The following is a 12701-nucleotide window of genomic DNA, read 5'->3' on the forward strand; positions in this document are numbered from 1 at the left end:
GGGACAACACGGGTTCAGGCAGCAAACTGTGGGGCAGGGTCATCACTTTCCAAATACATCTCAGGCCTGCGGATGTCACAAGCCCCCTGTGCTGCAATGACAGTCCCAGGCACTTTGAAGTGCTGATGTTCCTCCATCATGGGGTGCAGGGCGGTCCTCTACGTTGCACTCTGCTCCTCACCAAAGTCATCATTATCTCTGACCATCTGCTTTTTTCCATGGTTGCACTTCCTCCATGTGGAAGATCCTGATTTTCCCTCCCCAGACCCAAATTTTGGCTCTTCTTTCCTGCTTACTTTCAGAGCCTAAAGCACTTTGTTAGTCAGACATATGGATGATTCAAGGCAATTGTGGGGGAGGGAAGTCAGGGAATGTCATGTTTGTGTTGTGGGTACGTTAAGCAGGACCTTCAGCAAGAGAAATGTCATATTTGATACAAACAGCTGCAGAGGCTGAAAGAAGACATTTTATTACAAGAAGCTGCAGTGATTTGCTCAGCTGCTTCATGTTGGTGTGACACACTGGAAAGTCAGGAGGTGGAAAGAGCAATTCACATCCGAAGGAATGATATTTCAGCAGGGTGGGCGGCCTAATGGGAGCACAGCAAACTGGTACACACCTTGCCTGTTTCTGGCTGTATTTAGTTTCCAGAATCACCCCGAGCTTGCTGTACTTTTTAAATCATTGGGTTTCTCTCCAGCTGACAGCTACGGGGTTGATCTTAAACCTTGGGCCTTGCTGTTCCCGTACTGTCAGTAACGTTCCAACCTTAACGAATTACTGCAGGCTGCCCTGACACATGGCCTAGTCCCTCGGAGCTGCCGGCACACTTGCCGCACCAGGACTAGCTTCAGCAAGGCCATCCCGCTCCCTTCTGCCGTGCAAAACCTTATCAGGGTTTCAGCTACGCTCAGCCCTGTGGCTGCGTGGGAGGCTCAGGATGACAGTCCACTGATACGGGTGAGTAGGAGGTCATCAGCACGTCCTGCTGTAGCACAGCGACCACAGTGAAAACGTGGCATTTATTGCTTTATCTGCCTCATGGCGGGGAGGGCCGGGGGCGGACACGTACCTGGCTGTGCTGTCAGGGGCATTGTGCCATGGATAAGCTATCACAAAGCAGGAGGAGACTTTCTTTCATCCTGCTGCTTCAGACACTTGCGGTTTTGTCTATTTTAGTTACACTTTGCCAAGTGCTCCATGGCAATACCCTACAGTACCTGATCTGTATGCTTACTGGTCACATGGTGGATAAAATGACCTGCCTGAATACAGCAAATGCTGTATTTATGACATCATCTTGTCCTCCAGCTGGCTTCCTAAGGCTGGACAAAGAGGCCTGGATGCCCACCCTGGGGCCCAGGGCAGTGAGCACTTACAGGTTAAACATCCTGATTATTATTATCTCTGGAGAGATTCAAGACCCGTCTGGATGCCTGTCTGTGCAATATGAGCTAGGGACCCTGCTTTGGCAGGGGGGGTTGGACCCAATGAGCTCTTGAAGTCCTTTCCAACCCTGTGATTCTATGATTATATGGTGGACTGGAGTGATTGGAGTGGATGGGGATGCAGAAACACTGACTGTTCTTAGCTGGCTTGAGATCATCAGCCTTGCGGGACCAGAGCTATTTCTAGGAGAGCTTGGGGAACTAAGTGTGGTAGAGAGAACATACTTTAAAGCATTTTCAGATATCTTTACTAAAAATATTATTTATGGAAGTTATCACATGAATTAAAATGCTTTATTATAAATATTACATGAGGTGCATATAAGTTGTTTAATTTATATAAGGTTAAGAGGAACACCAAAATGTCAGTGTTAGGGGGGTGTTTAATGACTCATAAGCAGTTCAGAAATAGCATTAAGTGGCCACACTGTTAGGATAATTTTTCCTAACCTTTAGATGTTGAGCTTTGAGAATATGAAGATCCCATTGCACTTTTAGGAGGGAATTCTAGTGTGAATGGAGGTGTGTTGCTCCAAGGCAAAAATCTCTTTTTTATCTGATTTCTGTAAAGCTGTGTCATTATAACTATGATAGGATTAAATAAATATGCTTTTCTTCTTTCCTCTGAGATCTGTCACTGAAAAAAAACAGCCAGCAGTGTTTTGGGGGTGGGGTTTGGGGTTTTTTTTGCTTCTTCCTATTTTTCTATCCTTTTTCTCTGTAAAATGTTCAAGTTTAGGTTTGGAACATCATGGCAATGTACTTATAAAAATTGAAGGAAAAATAAAAATAGAAAGATGTGTAGGAAAGAAAACTTCATAACTCTTACAAAACTTAAACCTGCAGTTAATGATGAAGAGAAGCAGCATGGAAATAACTGTTTGAATGCTGAAGAGTTCCACATAGTTTGATTCTGAAAATTGGACTCTGGTTGGTTTGGGGTTTTGGGTTTGGGTTTTTTTTTGTTTGTTTGGTTTTTTGGTTTTTTTTAAATCTGAATTGCATCCAAAGCTGAGAAATATGCTTTGGAAGTTTTTACCTTTTTTTTTTTTTTTTTTTGGTCCTTTCAGCTCCACTTCTGATCTGAGTTTTATACCACTAACTGTATTTTACTCCAAATCTGATCTGAGTTTTATACCACAAACTGTATTTTACTCCACTTCTGATCTGAGTTTTATACCACTAACTGTATTTTACAAATACAAAGCTATCCCTGAAGATAGAAACTCCTTCACAGAAATGTACACCGCTGTTATAATCTCATTCAGCTTGAAATACAGCAGAATAAAAAGCACTTTTATTGCAGAAGTTCCTTCTGCAAAGAGGCTGGTGCAGGAGTGCTCAGAAAAGGCAGCTGCGGCTGGCTGCTTGGATAAATCCTGGGAAGGGGAGTTTTCAGCCAGCACAGGAGTGCAGGGACACTTAGTTGCATGGTTAGGTTTGATAACTTCTTTTGGAGAAGAGGATTCTTCAAGTTCATTCGCTGAAGGGCTCCAAGTACAGGCCGAGCATGAAAACAGCCTGAAATGGTTGTTGAGAGATACACATGTCCCCAAATAACTGGTGGGGTTGCTCCTAAGTGAGGCTACCAGAACCCTTTTCAGTCTCAATTTTGCTAAAGAAAAAGTTGGGCTTCTTTCTTTAGTTTGAAGTATAAAGCCTCCATCGACTCTTATGATTAAAACAAGAATTTTGAAGGCTGCATGTTTTTCATTTTCTGTTGGTTTATCAGTGTGATGATGCTGAAAACAGAGGCTCAGGCTATGGCACTGGCAATGACAGTGTGGGCTGGGGGGGAAGGCTAGTTACTGTGTTGCTGTTGTGAGATCAGGACCATATTTTCACTTCTCCCTGGGAAGAGGCAAATTTGTCGTGCAGCCCTTGGTCCAAAGGAACAAAAAATTGTATTGAAATATGCAGTTGCTAAAGGGGGATAAAAACTTGTAGTCCTCAGTTTTTATTCTTTCAGTTTTAGAATTTTTTCTTTTTTTGTTGTGGCCCCTCTGGCAAAAGGGAAAGGGAAGGTTCATACCTGAAAGCACAGTGAAGACAGCAGCAAAGGCATTTAACTTGAGCCCATCTATCACACTGCTTGAATGAAAGAGCTCGAGGCACATAAGGCTGAATCCGACGACTAACAGCATGATGTATAACACCTCGGATACTACTGATAACCACAGGACACCTGCAATGCACAAGAGCAGCAGCTGGTCACTTGTTTGGTAAATAATAAGAGGTAAAGTTGGTTAAAAAAAAAAAAAAGTAGGAAATCAGGAACATTTAGAAGTAATTGGGTAGTCAGAAAGTTTAAATTTAGGAAACCACCACCCAAAGACTGAAAAGTAGAACAGGTAGTGGATGAGGCTACAAAGAACATCAGGGTGGTAAAGATACTGCAGAAACGGGGAGCTGTTTCCTAAGATCCTGGCTTGGGTACAGGACCTCTCTGGCACAAAGACCCTGGGACCCAAAACACAGGATGCAGAATCCATATTCCCTCCCCATGGTGTGGTTTAGATGGGCACAGCTTACACGTGGAGATGGCACCTATTACCTTATACACATGGGCTGGTGGGAGATGAACAGGCTCGCATGCTTCTTTTTCACAAGACTGTTCAAAGAAAATGTTTTTGGTCCAGGATTTAAAGTTCTTGTGCTGGGGGCTGCTATTACAAACCCTTTTATCACAGAAACCCGTGTCCTGCAGAACGACTGTTCTGACCTGGAGTCTCTGGATCCCCTGCACAGACTGTACACAAAACCTGCCAGAGTACCTGTGGGGTGGAACCAGCTATTTACAGCGTACTCAGACCAAGAGCTACAGCTACAAAACTCAGGCTGCCTTCTGCTTTCTCAGCCCCTGGGTACAGCCTCCCCGGTGAGGGCAGAGCAGATGCACCTCGCCTGACTCGCACGTTCTGCAGGACTCGGGGTGGTGCACAGGTAAGAGGTTCTGGCAGCGTTTGGGAGGGGGCAGCTGAACCCTCCGCTGTAGAAGTTACATTTGGAATTTTCAGCACACAGCCTCTAGCAGGATCTGCGGAGCCTTTTCAAGTCACCAAGCCATGGGATAAATGTGAGAGGATGGTAGCAGATGATAATAACACTGAGTCCCTGCCAGACGGCCGATCGCCGTTTCAGCAGGAGAACCTGCTGAATCCTTCGGTACATTTGCTAACCTGATTGCAGGAGTGTTCACCTGGAAACAATGAGCCGTGATGGAAAATTTCAGCCTAAGCAGTTGAAACATTGAAAGTTAAGGATCTGAAGACAATGGCTTATATTAGAAATTGTTAGCTGTAACCATAGAGACTGCCACAGGCTTCACTTACATTAATACATTCACTCCTCGTGCTAAGAACGTATGTGTGATAATGCCTACAGTTGAGCTTATCAAAACAGATATGAAGTCTCACTTTTATCAAATATTTGAGTGTCCTCTTGGTGACCAGGATGGCCACAGCTCACATTGTGTCTGGGAATTTGGCTGTTTCGTCACAACTAATTAATACCTGCTATTAGTTCTTAGTACCATATCCAACACTTTACGACAATACCACAGTAATAAACCCTTTGAATCCTCATGGTGGCTTTCTGTGTAATATTGCCTCTGTGAGCAGCACACAGCGGTTTATCTCACCCCATTAGCCAATTTGTTATCAGAGCAATCAGCAGACTCTTCAAAAAGAAATACGAGTGAGAGACAGCAAGGGTGTTGTTCTGTGACACAGCAGGGTTAAGAAGGAATTTTGCCTCATTTTCTCACAAACAGAAGTTTCTATAACAAGAGAATTAGACTATGTAAACCTGACATACAAATTGAGAAAACAGAGCGTCCCAATTCATAAATTTCTCAGCCCAAATTTGAAAGAGCAATATACAGCCTATCTGCCCGGTTAGTTATACCCTCTTTCAACTCTTGAGGAGACTCACTGCTGGTACCTACACCCAAGAGCAGTGCTGTAGTGGTGGCAGCAGTGGCGTAGCACTGTCCTCTGCTGCTTTGGGTGAACAACTGGCTGCAGGGTCAGAGTTGTGGTCAGTGGGGTAACATCTGGCTGCTGACCAGTGGTGGTCCCCAGGGCTCCATTTTAGGGCCAGTTCTCCTGAATGTTTTTATCAGTGACCCAGACACAGGAGTTGAGTGCACACTGATGAAGTTTGCAGATGATTCTGAACTAGGAGGAGACACTGAGTGTCTTGAGAGCAGAGGGGCCTTAGAGAGGCCTTGGTAGATTTGAGTGCATGGAAACCAGCAATGGTATGAAACTTAACAAGGACAAACACTGGATTCTGCTCCTGAGGGAGTGTTATCCTGGATGTGCTTACAGACCAGGGGACAATGGCTTGGATGTCCAGTTGATGTACATCATCTGTGTCCCAGTTGTATCTACTGCCCTCCCATGAACCAGCACTAGAAGCTGTGGACACGACTACAGTGTGCTTGAGAAATAGTGGGACCCTGAAGAGATGCACATAAGTCTCTGTAGGAGGTTCCAGGTTAATGAGTCTAGAAGGCAGATGGGGAGATACTGCTAGAGGCAGCCTTCTGCACATTCAGAGTGACAGGAGGGCTGGGGGGGTGAGGGTGGAGGACATGTTCTCTATCCCGCTGGCAAAAGAGAGATGAACAGGAGGAAGGAGTGCCTGACTGTGTGGCTGGTGCCACAGGGAGAGCTTTGGCTTCTCTAACCAACGGGTCCTCTTGGAAGAGCAAGGACTGCTGAGAGGAATGGGATCCACCTGGTCGAATGGGACGGTAGTGGGTTTGCCAACAGGATAACCTTGCAAGAAGGTCTTCAAACCTGATATGCTGGAGAAAGCTTGTTGTAATTTGAAGAGCTGTAAGGGCATGGAGGGCAGTGAGGCAATGCCAGGGGGCTGAAGCACATGAAGTACAAGGTGAGGTGGGGAGAGCATTGCCTCCTCATGCTCTAGAGAGAAGGCAAAGGTCTTGCTGTCTACAGTTACCTAACAAAAGCATATAGATATAAGAGTCAGACTCTCAGAGCTGAACAGGGGTCAGGTAAGACAGAATTTGCAATGTCAGAAATTACAGACCACACTAAGCAAAAAGGTTGTCAAACACTGGAAGAGGGTTCTGCTTTGGCTGTGGGATCTCTGTCCTTGCAGACATTCAAACCTCCACTGGATGTGTTGGTGGATCTAATGGGCGTGCTTTCAGCAGGGGCTGATTTTTTTAATTGCACAGTTGCTAGATTTAATGTGCTGGAGGAGGAAGATGTATGAGGTAGGGATAACTGGAGTAGAAACAGAGTTGAGCTATGGCCCTGATGAACAGCTCAATGAGATGTGAGTTTTGTGCTGTGAAACCTTTCGCCAATGAGACACAAAGACTGGGTGAGTTCCCCAGGCAAGGCATAGTTAACTTTTTTCTTCCTTTTTTGGGCCCTGTTACTATCTGCAAATGAATTCTGTGTCTAACTCGTATGTCTTATTTCATGGTGCACACTGAATATCTGCTTTGTGTCTTTTTGAAATACTTTTAATGTATGGGGGAGTCACACGTGCAGTGCTTTCATAGTTTTCCCTATGTCCTGTCCTGCTCGTTTTGATTTTGAATTTAATCTGAAATAATAACATCCAGAAAATGCAAGACATATTGGGATTTGTCATCTTCCTGTGGCTGCCAGAAGCAGAATAGTTGATTCAGGTTATTAATTCAGGAGACAGTGTCTTTCTGTTCTGTGCTGATGGTGAAGTGATCTCCCACTGCTCTTCTCTCAACATGAGATTCATGAGGCAGTCACTTGGCATCATTTACTTCCACTTACAATCTCTAACAGCCTCCTTCCTGCAAAGCAGAGAGCTCCTTCTCTTGAGAAGACCTCAGTCATTCCAGGTGACAGGGAAGAAGCTCTCCAGAGGAGTTATCCCATTCCCTATCTTCTCTGCTGTCACCGTTTCTGTCTGTGTGAGCTCCCACCAGCCTGTGTCCTCTGCTCCAGAGGTCTGTCTGGCCTAACTCGTCTTTTCTGAAAAATCCTCTTCTTCAGAAGAGTCAGCACTTGATTAATTTGGAGAGTCCTACCTTGATGGCCTGTATCTGAGCACCTGTATTCTTATAAATCACCAGCTTTGCCTCATTTTTTTTGTTGTTTTCACGCTGTTTGTCTTTTCTCCCTTGCCTGTTCATCAGACTGTCTGTTACATGTGAAAAGAAAGTGCTGTGGGTCTGTGCACGGAGCTCAGCTGGGATGTGCCTGTTATGCCAAGGGCATTCTTTGTTAATGCAGACAGATTCCAGGTTCTGACCTGCCTCCTCCTCACTCTGTGCAGCATTTGTCAGAAGGTGTGTCATCCCAGCTCACCTTGTAGGAAATAATGCTGCAGCATCGTGGTGGCCATGTGAGACCTCCTAGGAAAGGAGAATCTTTGCTTTAAAGCAAAATTAAATCAAAACCAATTTCTCTTACACTCCTGTGCACACATTCTCACAAGCAGGAGTATGTACAAGGAGTCTGTCCAGCATGCAAGCACCAAGACACACATATGTGGTCATTCTTTCCAGGATTCCCAAAAATAATATAGAAGGTGCCAGTTGTCAAGTCCTCTGTATGTCTTATGGGCTTTTTGTAGATTAGTAAAAAGGTGTTAGGTTTGCATGTTCATTTTTTGTCCTGGCTAGGAGCTGACAGTGATTTGCCTTGCTGTTCTGCCATGTCTCTGTTGCACATCGTGTTTTACTTACTGACCTGTATCTCCCAGCCTGGTGTCTGAGCAGCTGCAGGTAGATGGGCACAAGGATCTTGATGACTCGCTAACCTTGATACTATCAACGCTGCTATTCACACAAGCCTTATCCTGCCAGCTTTTACACCAGTCTGTCACGCCCTTGACAGTGTTCCTGATAACAACAGAGATGCTTTTGCTTGTTGTGGGCTGCTTTGGATCTTTGCTCCTTCCCCACAGGTATTGTGCTGTGTATCCCAGGGGGGATTGCTTTGAAGCTGAACGTCACAGACTGTGGTGCTGCTCCTGAAGGTAAAGGAGTCACCATCTTGAGGAAGTGCAAGCACTGGAAGTACAGGCTGAGCTGCTGTCCGAGAACTCAAGGTGGTAAAGCTGGGATTCACTGGAAAATGTCACGTAAGTCAGCTTACATATGGGAGTCCTACCTCAGACAGAGTCCTATCACCTTCATATCCTCCGATCTCAAGACAGATCGTACTCTGTATGATCACCAGCTCTGCCTAAAATGTGAAAACACAGACCAGCTGAAAGCTTATTTTTCATCTCTGCTTCTGTCATTGTCCAGAGCTTCTGATTGTGTAAGAAGGTCAGTGAACTAGCCGGGACATCGCTGAACTATATGTCTCTGAGCTGTTGTTATTTCCTCAACAGTGCGTTCAAGGATTGTTTTCCCTGTGGAGTTGGTAGTGAAAAGCATTGGTGCCACCTCCTCATGGACTCAGCCATCAGTACTGCTACATGCTAGAGAAATGAATGTGAAGTGAATGAACTCTTCATTGTGGCTGAAAAGATAACTGTTACCCACATGATTGCTGAAATTTTAGGAACTCAAGGACATCACGAACCATCTAACAAGATGAGTCCCTTGCATTTCTGTCAGACAGTGGAGGGCAGCATCAACATTGTGAAAGAAGATTCGTGGATACTGAGTGGGTTTCTGCAAAGCTGGTGATGGTGTTAAGGGCATCTGCCAGAGACACAAAAGGATGTTGCAGGCAATTCTGAATTAATGAGACAAACTGAATCTTTTTTTTGACAGTGAGGTAAGGAAGCTTTACCTCAGCCTACAATGAGTCCCAGGGCTCAAAAGTTCTTCATAAAACTTGACCAGCCTTGGTCACCAGGGAAGGCAATGTAAATGGAGACACTATTGTCAGAAATCTCCAGTGGTGACTTCCCTTTGAAACAGGAAATCTGAGGAGTCGTGGAAGTTCTGCTTAGAAGAACTTGAGGCATCATGCCGCATTTCTTTTGGCAAGTTCCTGATTGAGGAACCCAAAGTACATTTTGATTAATGACTTCCAGGAGTTTTGTGTTGATTTTCACTGTTTGATATCTAATTAATTATAAATCTGAAGCTGGGGTTGCTGCTGTTACTGTTGGTTTGCATCTGGCATTTTTCTTTGGAGTACAAAAAAGTAAGGACCATTCAGAATACCCTGAGCAAAATGCATATCAAAACATCAAGTATTCTTTGTTCAAATCCACTGCAATTTCCTGTCCAAAAAAAGCAACAGCTGCTAACTCCAATGTTTCTGTTGAGAGGGCTCTGGTTAAACTGGCCTCAAGAATGTAAAGGGATTCCTGACACATGCTTATTTCCTCTTTCACCATCACATGCAAAGACAATTCTTGCTGCATTAGTAAAGTTGTTCTCAGATTCATTAGCCATTCAGACTGAAATACCAAGAACACCTGAATGAGGTTATGAGAAGGATGATAAACAAGCATTTGCTGCTGTTTCTAGAACCACAGTGTTTCATAATTCCAATTTCTACTGTGTTTCTGAGATTAATACAGCCAACAAACCAGTTCTGGAAAGTTGAAATACACATCTATACCTCCTACCACCTACAGTCACATGCAACCATGGAGGTTTATGCTAAATATGTAGGATTGTAAATTTGTTGGCAAATCAGAAAAGTTATTTTTTTTGGTGCCAGCTTAGTATTCCAAGAGTTTCTGATGCCAGATTGTGAGGTTCTATCTCCAGATGAAATAACGATATTGAAATCCCCTCCTGGCTGCTCCTCCAGGCTGGTCAGGTCATCAAAATGACTGTCAAAGATCCAATATTAGTGCATGTTCTCAAGGCAACACTGAAGAGGTGGCCAACAGAGAAATTGCTGTTAGAGTTCAAAGCATTTTTAATCCATAAACATGAGCTGTTTGCTCGTGAAGGATCTCTTCTGGGAAAATCCTATTGCTATTCCTGAAGGAGTTTGCTGAGTCATGTTAACTATGTTATGTGCAGCTCAGGCAGGAATTGTGTGCATGAATATGTTAGTCATGCATTTTGGCTAGTGGCTTGGAAAACATAGCAAAGAACCATAACTGAATGCATTACCTGCCAAGGTATCTGACACTGCCTGCTGAAAGCCCAGCATTCCCTGAGCAGTGACCAACAAGCGATTGTCCAGAGTCTGTTTTTATTTCTGAGGACCCTTTCAGACAGAAAATTAGCTTCTTAATTGGGATAAACTCATATTCAGAATGCCTCTGGGTGGTTTCATACTCCTTAGAAACACCCACTGCTGCAGATGGTCTGGGGTTGCTGCCTACTAGCCTTTCTAACAGCAGAACTGTCCTCCTGGCCAATGATGGATCTGACCAAAGCAGCTTCATTTGAATGTCATACCATGCTGTGCTGTCTCTGAGCAAATAATCAGAGTGGATAATGGTGCAGAGAGCCAAAGAGATCTTGAAGAGGTTTGTACTTGCCAGGTTCCTTGTAACTTCACGTTACAAGGAGCTGTCTAAGCTATGATGTCTAAGCTATGATGAGACATCATCTCAAGTCAAGTCTCCATCAATTCAACCTTGATCAAGCTGAGAAATTCTGACTAGAGGCAAGTAGAGGCTTTGGGGTTTTTTTTCTACATCACACTTTGTTGTTAAACAAAAGCCCTTGCTATGCTGGAAACAATGGAGCTGAGCAATGTGTACTCCTAAGTAACTATTGAGATTATCGCACCGTTCAGAGCACTGCACTCAAAGGACAAGCCAGGTGCTGCATTGCTGAGCTGCTGAAGAGATATTAGTGTCCAAGAACACTGTCCTGGACGGTGTGCACCCTTATTACCTCCTCATTGGCATTGCTGATAGCCTTAGACACCAATGCTGTTGGGGAAGAAAGGGCTCCCATTAGCTCATGGTTGACAGTCATTGTCCCCAAGATCATGAACTGCTGAACAACATGGGGAACCACAAGAGGCTGTGACAGTCAACCAGGCAGATGTCATCCAACATGGGAGGGAAATAACTGTGCGTGAGGGCCAAGCTTGTTGTGGGTGGTGGAGGAAGCCACGGTGCAGGTGTTGCTCCTTCTTTGTGCAAAAATATTTCATTATTCTTCTTGCTCTGCATGCAAGCTGCAGCTGCCAGGAAGATGGAGGAGCTGTCACCCTTGTTCATGTTACCAGCAACAAGAAGTTAAGCTTGCTTGCCTTTGACAGCCTCAGGTCTGTATGTCCTGGTTTATGAACATAACTCTTGCACTGGTGATGGCAGGGGGAGCACCTGTGTGCTGAATGGGAATGGTTCCTTCTTCCGGGTTTGGCTTTTGATGATGAAACTCTCAGTCCTCTCCATGAGACACTGTGTTAGACCTAAACAGTGTGTGAGGGACCCAGAACGTATCTTAGACTGAAAGACTGGGGTCAGCCCCTGTCCCCTTCTGCGAAAGGGAGCAGAGGTTGCTGCGGAAAGAGTGAATGTAATGGTCCTCTTGCACTTCCCTACTCTTTATGGAGATTAGTTCTCAGAAAGATGCTGACCATCCATAGCCTGTGGTCTGCAACACCAAGGGAAATTCTCTCTTTGATACTCAATTCCAGTGCTAGTAGCATGATGGTGTGAGCATACTGGCAGCTGCAAAACACATAGGAGGTGCCAATTTTTTATGGTGAGTGCTCTGTAGACCAAATGGGTGTTTGTTGTTCTTGCAGTAATGATTTTTAAGATATTCTCTTTATCTACATAGAATGGCATTTTCTCTGCATTTTTGGTTCCATGTGCTTGGTTCCTCCTGGTCTATATTTGCTGTCCCTGTGTTTCTTGTCTCAGGCTATCATTGCTCTGCTTCTCCAGACTTATCCACTGACACCTGGATCTCACTTTAATCTCTCCTCTTCACATTCAGTGCAGGAAAAGAGAGGAAAAGGGATCCAGACAGGTACACACTGAGAAATGCTGTGCATCTTGCTTGGGGAATCATTAAATTGCACTTCAATGGGCCATGCAAATCTCATGCTTTCTCTTCCAGAGGCATTCTGATGGTTTTAGACCTTTGCTTGTGTCTGCTGCTCCTATGCTGGGAATTACTAGCCAGAAATACTGGAGTGATCAATAAAAAATGGTGAAACAAATAAACATTGAGCATGCTGTTGTGGCTGGCGTAGGGACTCAGTTCTGAGCAGTCAGCCCATCTGTTGGTTAATGCAGTCTCATAATATCAGACCATCTGCCTGCTCCTCTTGTGCTGTGGCGTAAAAAAACTGGGAGAAGGAGACCACAAAGCTATGAGAGACATTCTTCCAA

The 12701-nt window shown here is 44.6% G+C and overlaps 1 protein-coding gene across 1 annotated transcript in view; it reads right to left on the bottom strand.

Moving 5' to 3' along the window:
• GSG1L (GSG1 like) overlaps positions 1 to 12701 on the bottom strand; it is a gene marked incomplete at both ends in the record, with an annotated part of 57705 nt that overhangs the window by 19295 nt on the left and 25709 nt on the right. The window contains one exon of the mRNA XM_084270949.1: positions 3481 to 3633. Coding sequence (XP_084127075.1) covers positions 3481 to 3633 — 153 coding nt within the window. The remainder of the gene's footprint in view (positions 1 to 3480; positions 3634 to 12701) is intronic.

The sequence above is a fragment of the Gallinula chloropus genome, assembly GCF_964237585.1.
Source record: "Gallinula chloropus genome assembly, chromosome: 15".
NCBI classification, from domain to species: domain Eukaryota; kingdom Metazoa; phylum Chordata; class Aves; order Gruiformes; family Rallidae; genus Gallinula; species Gallinula chloropus.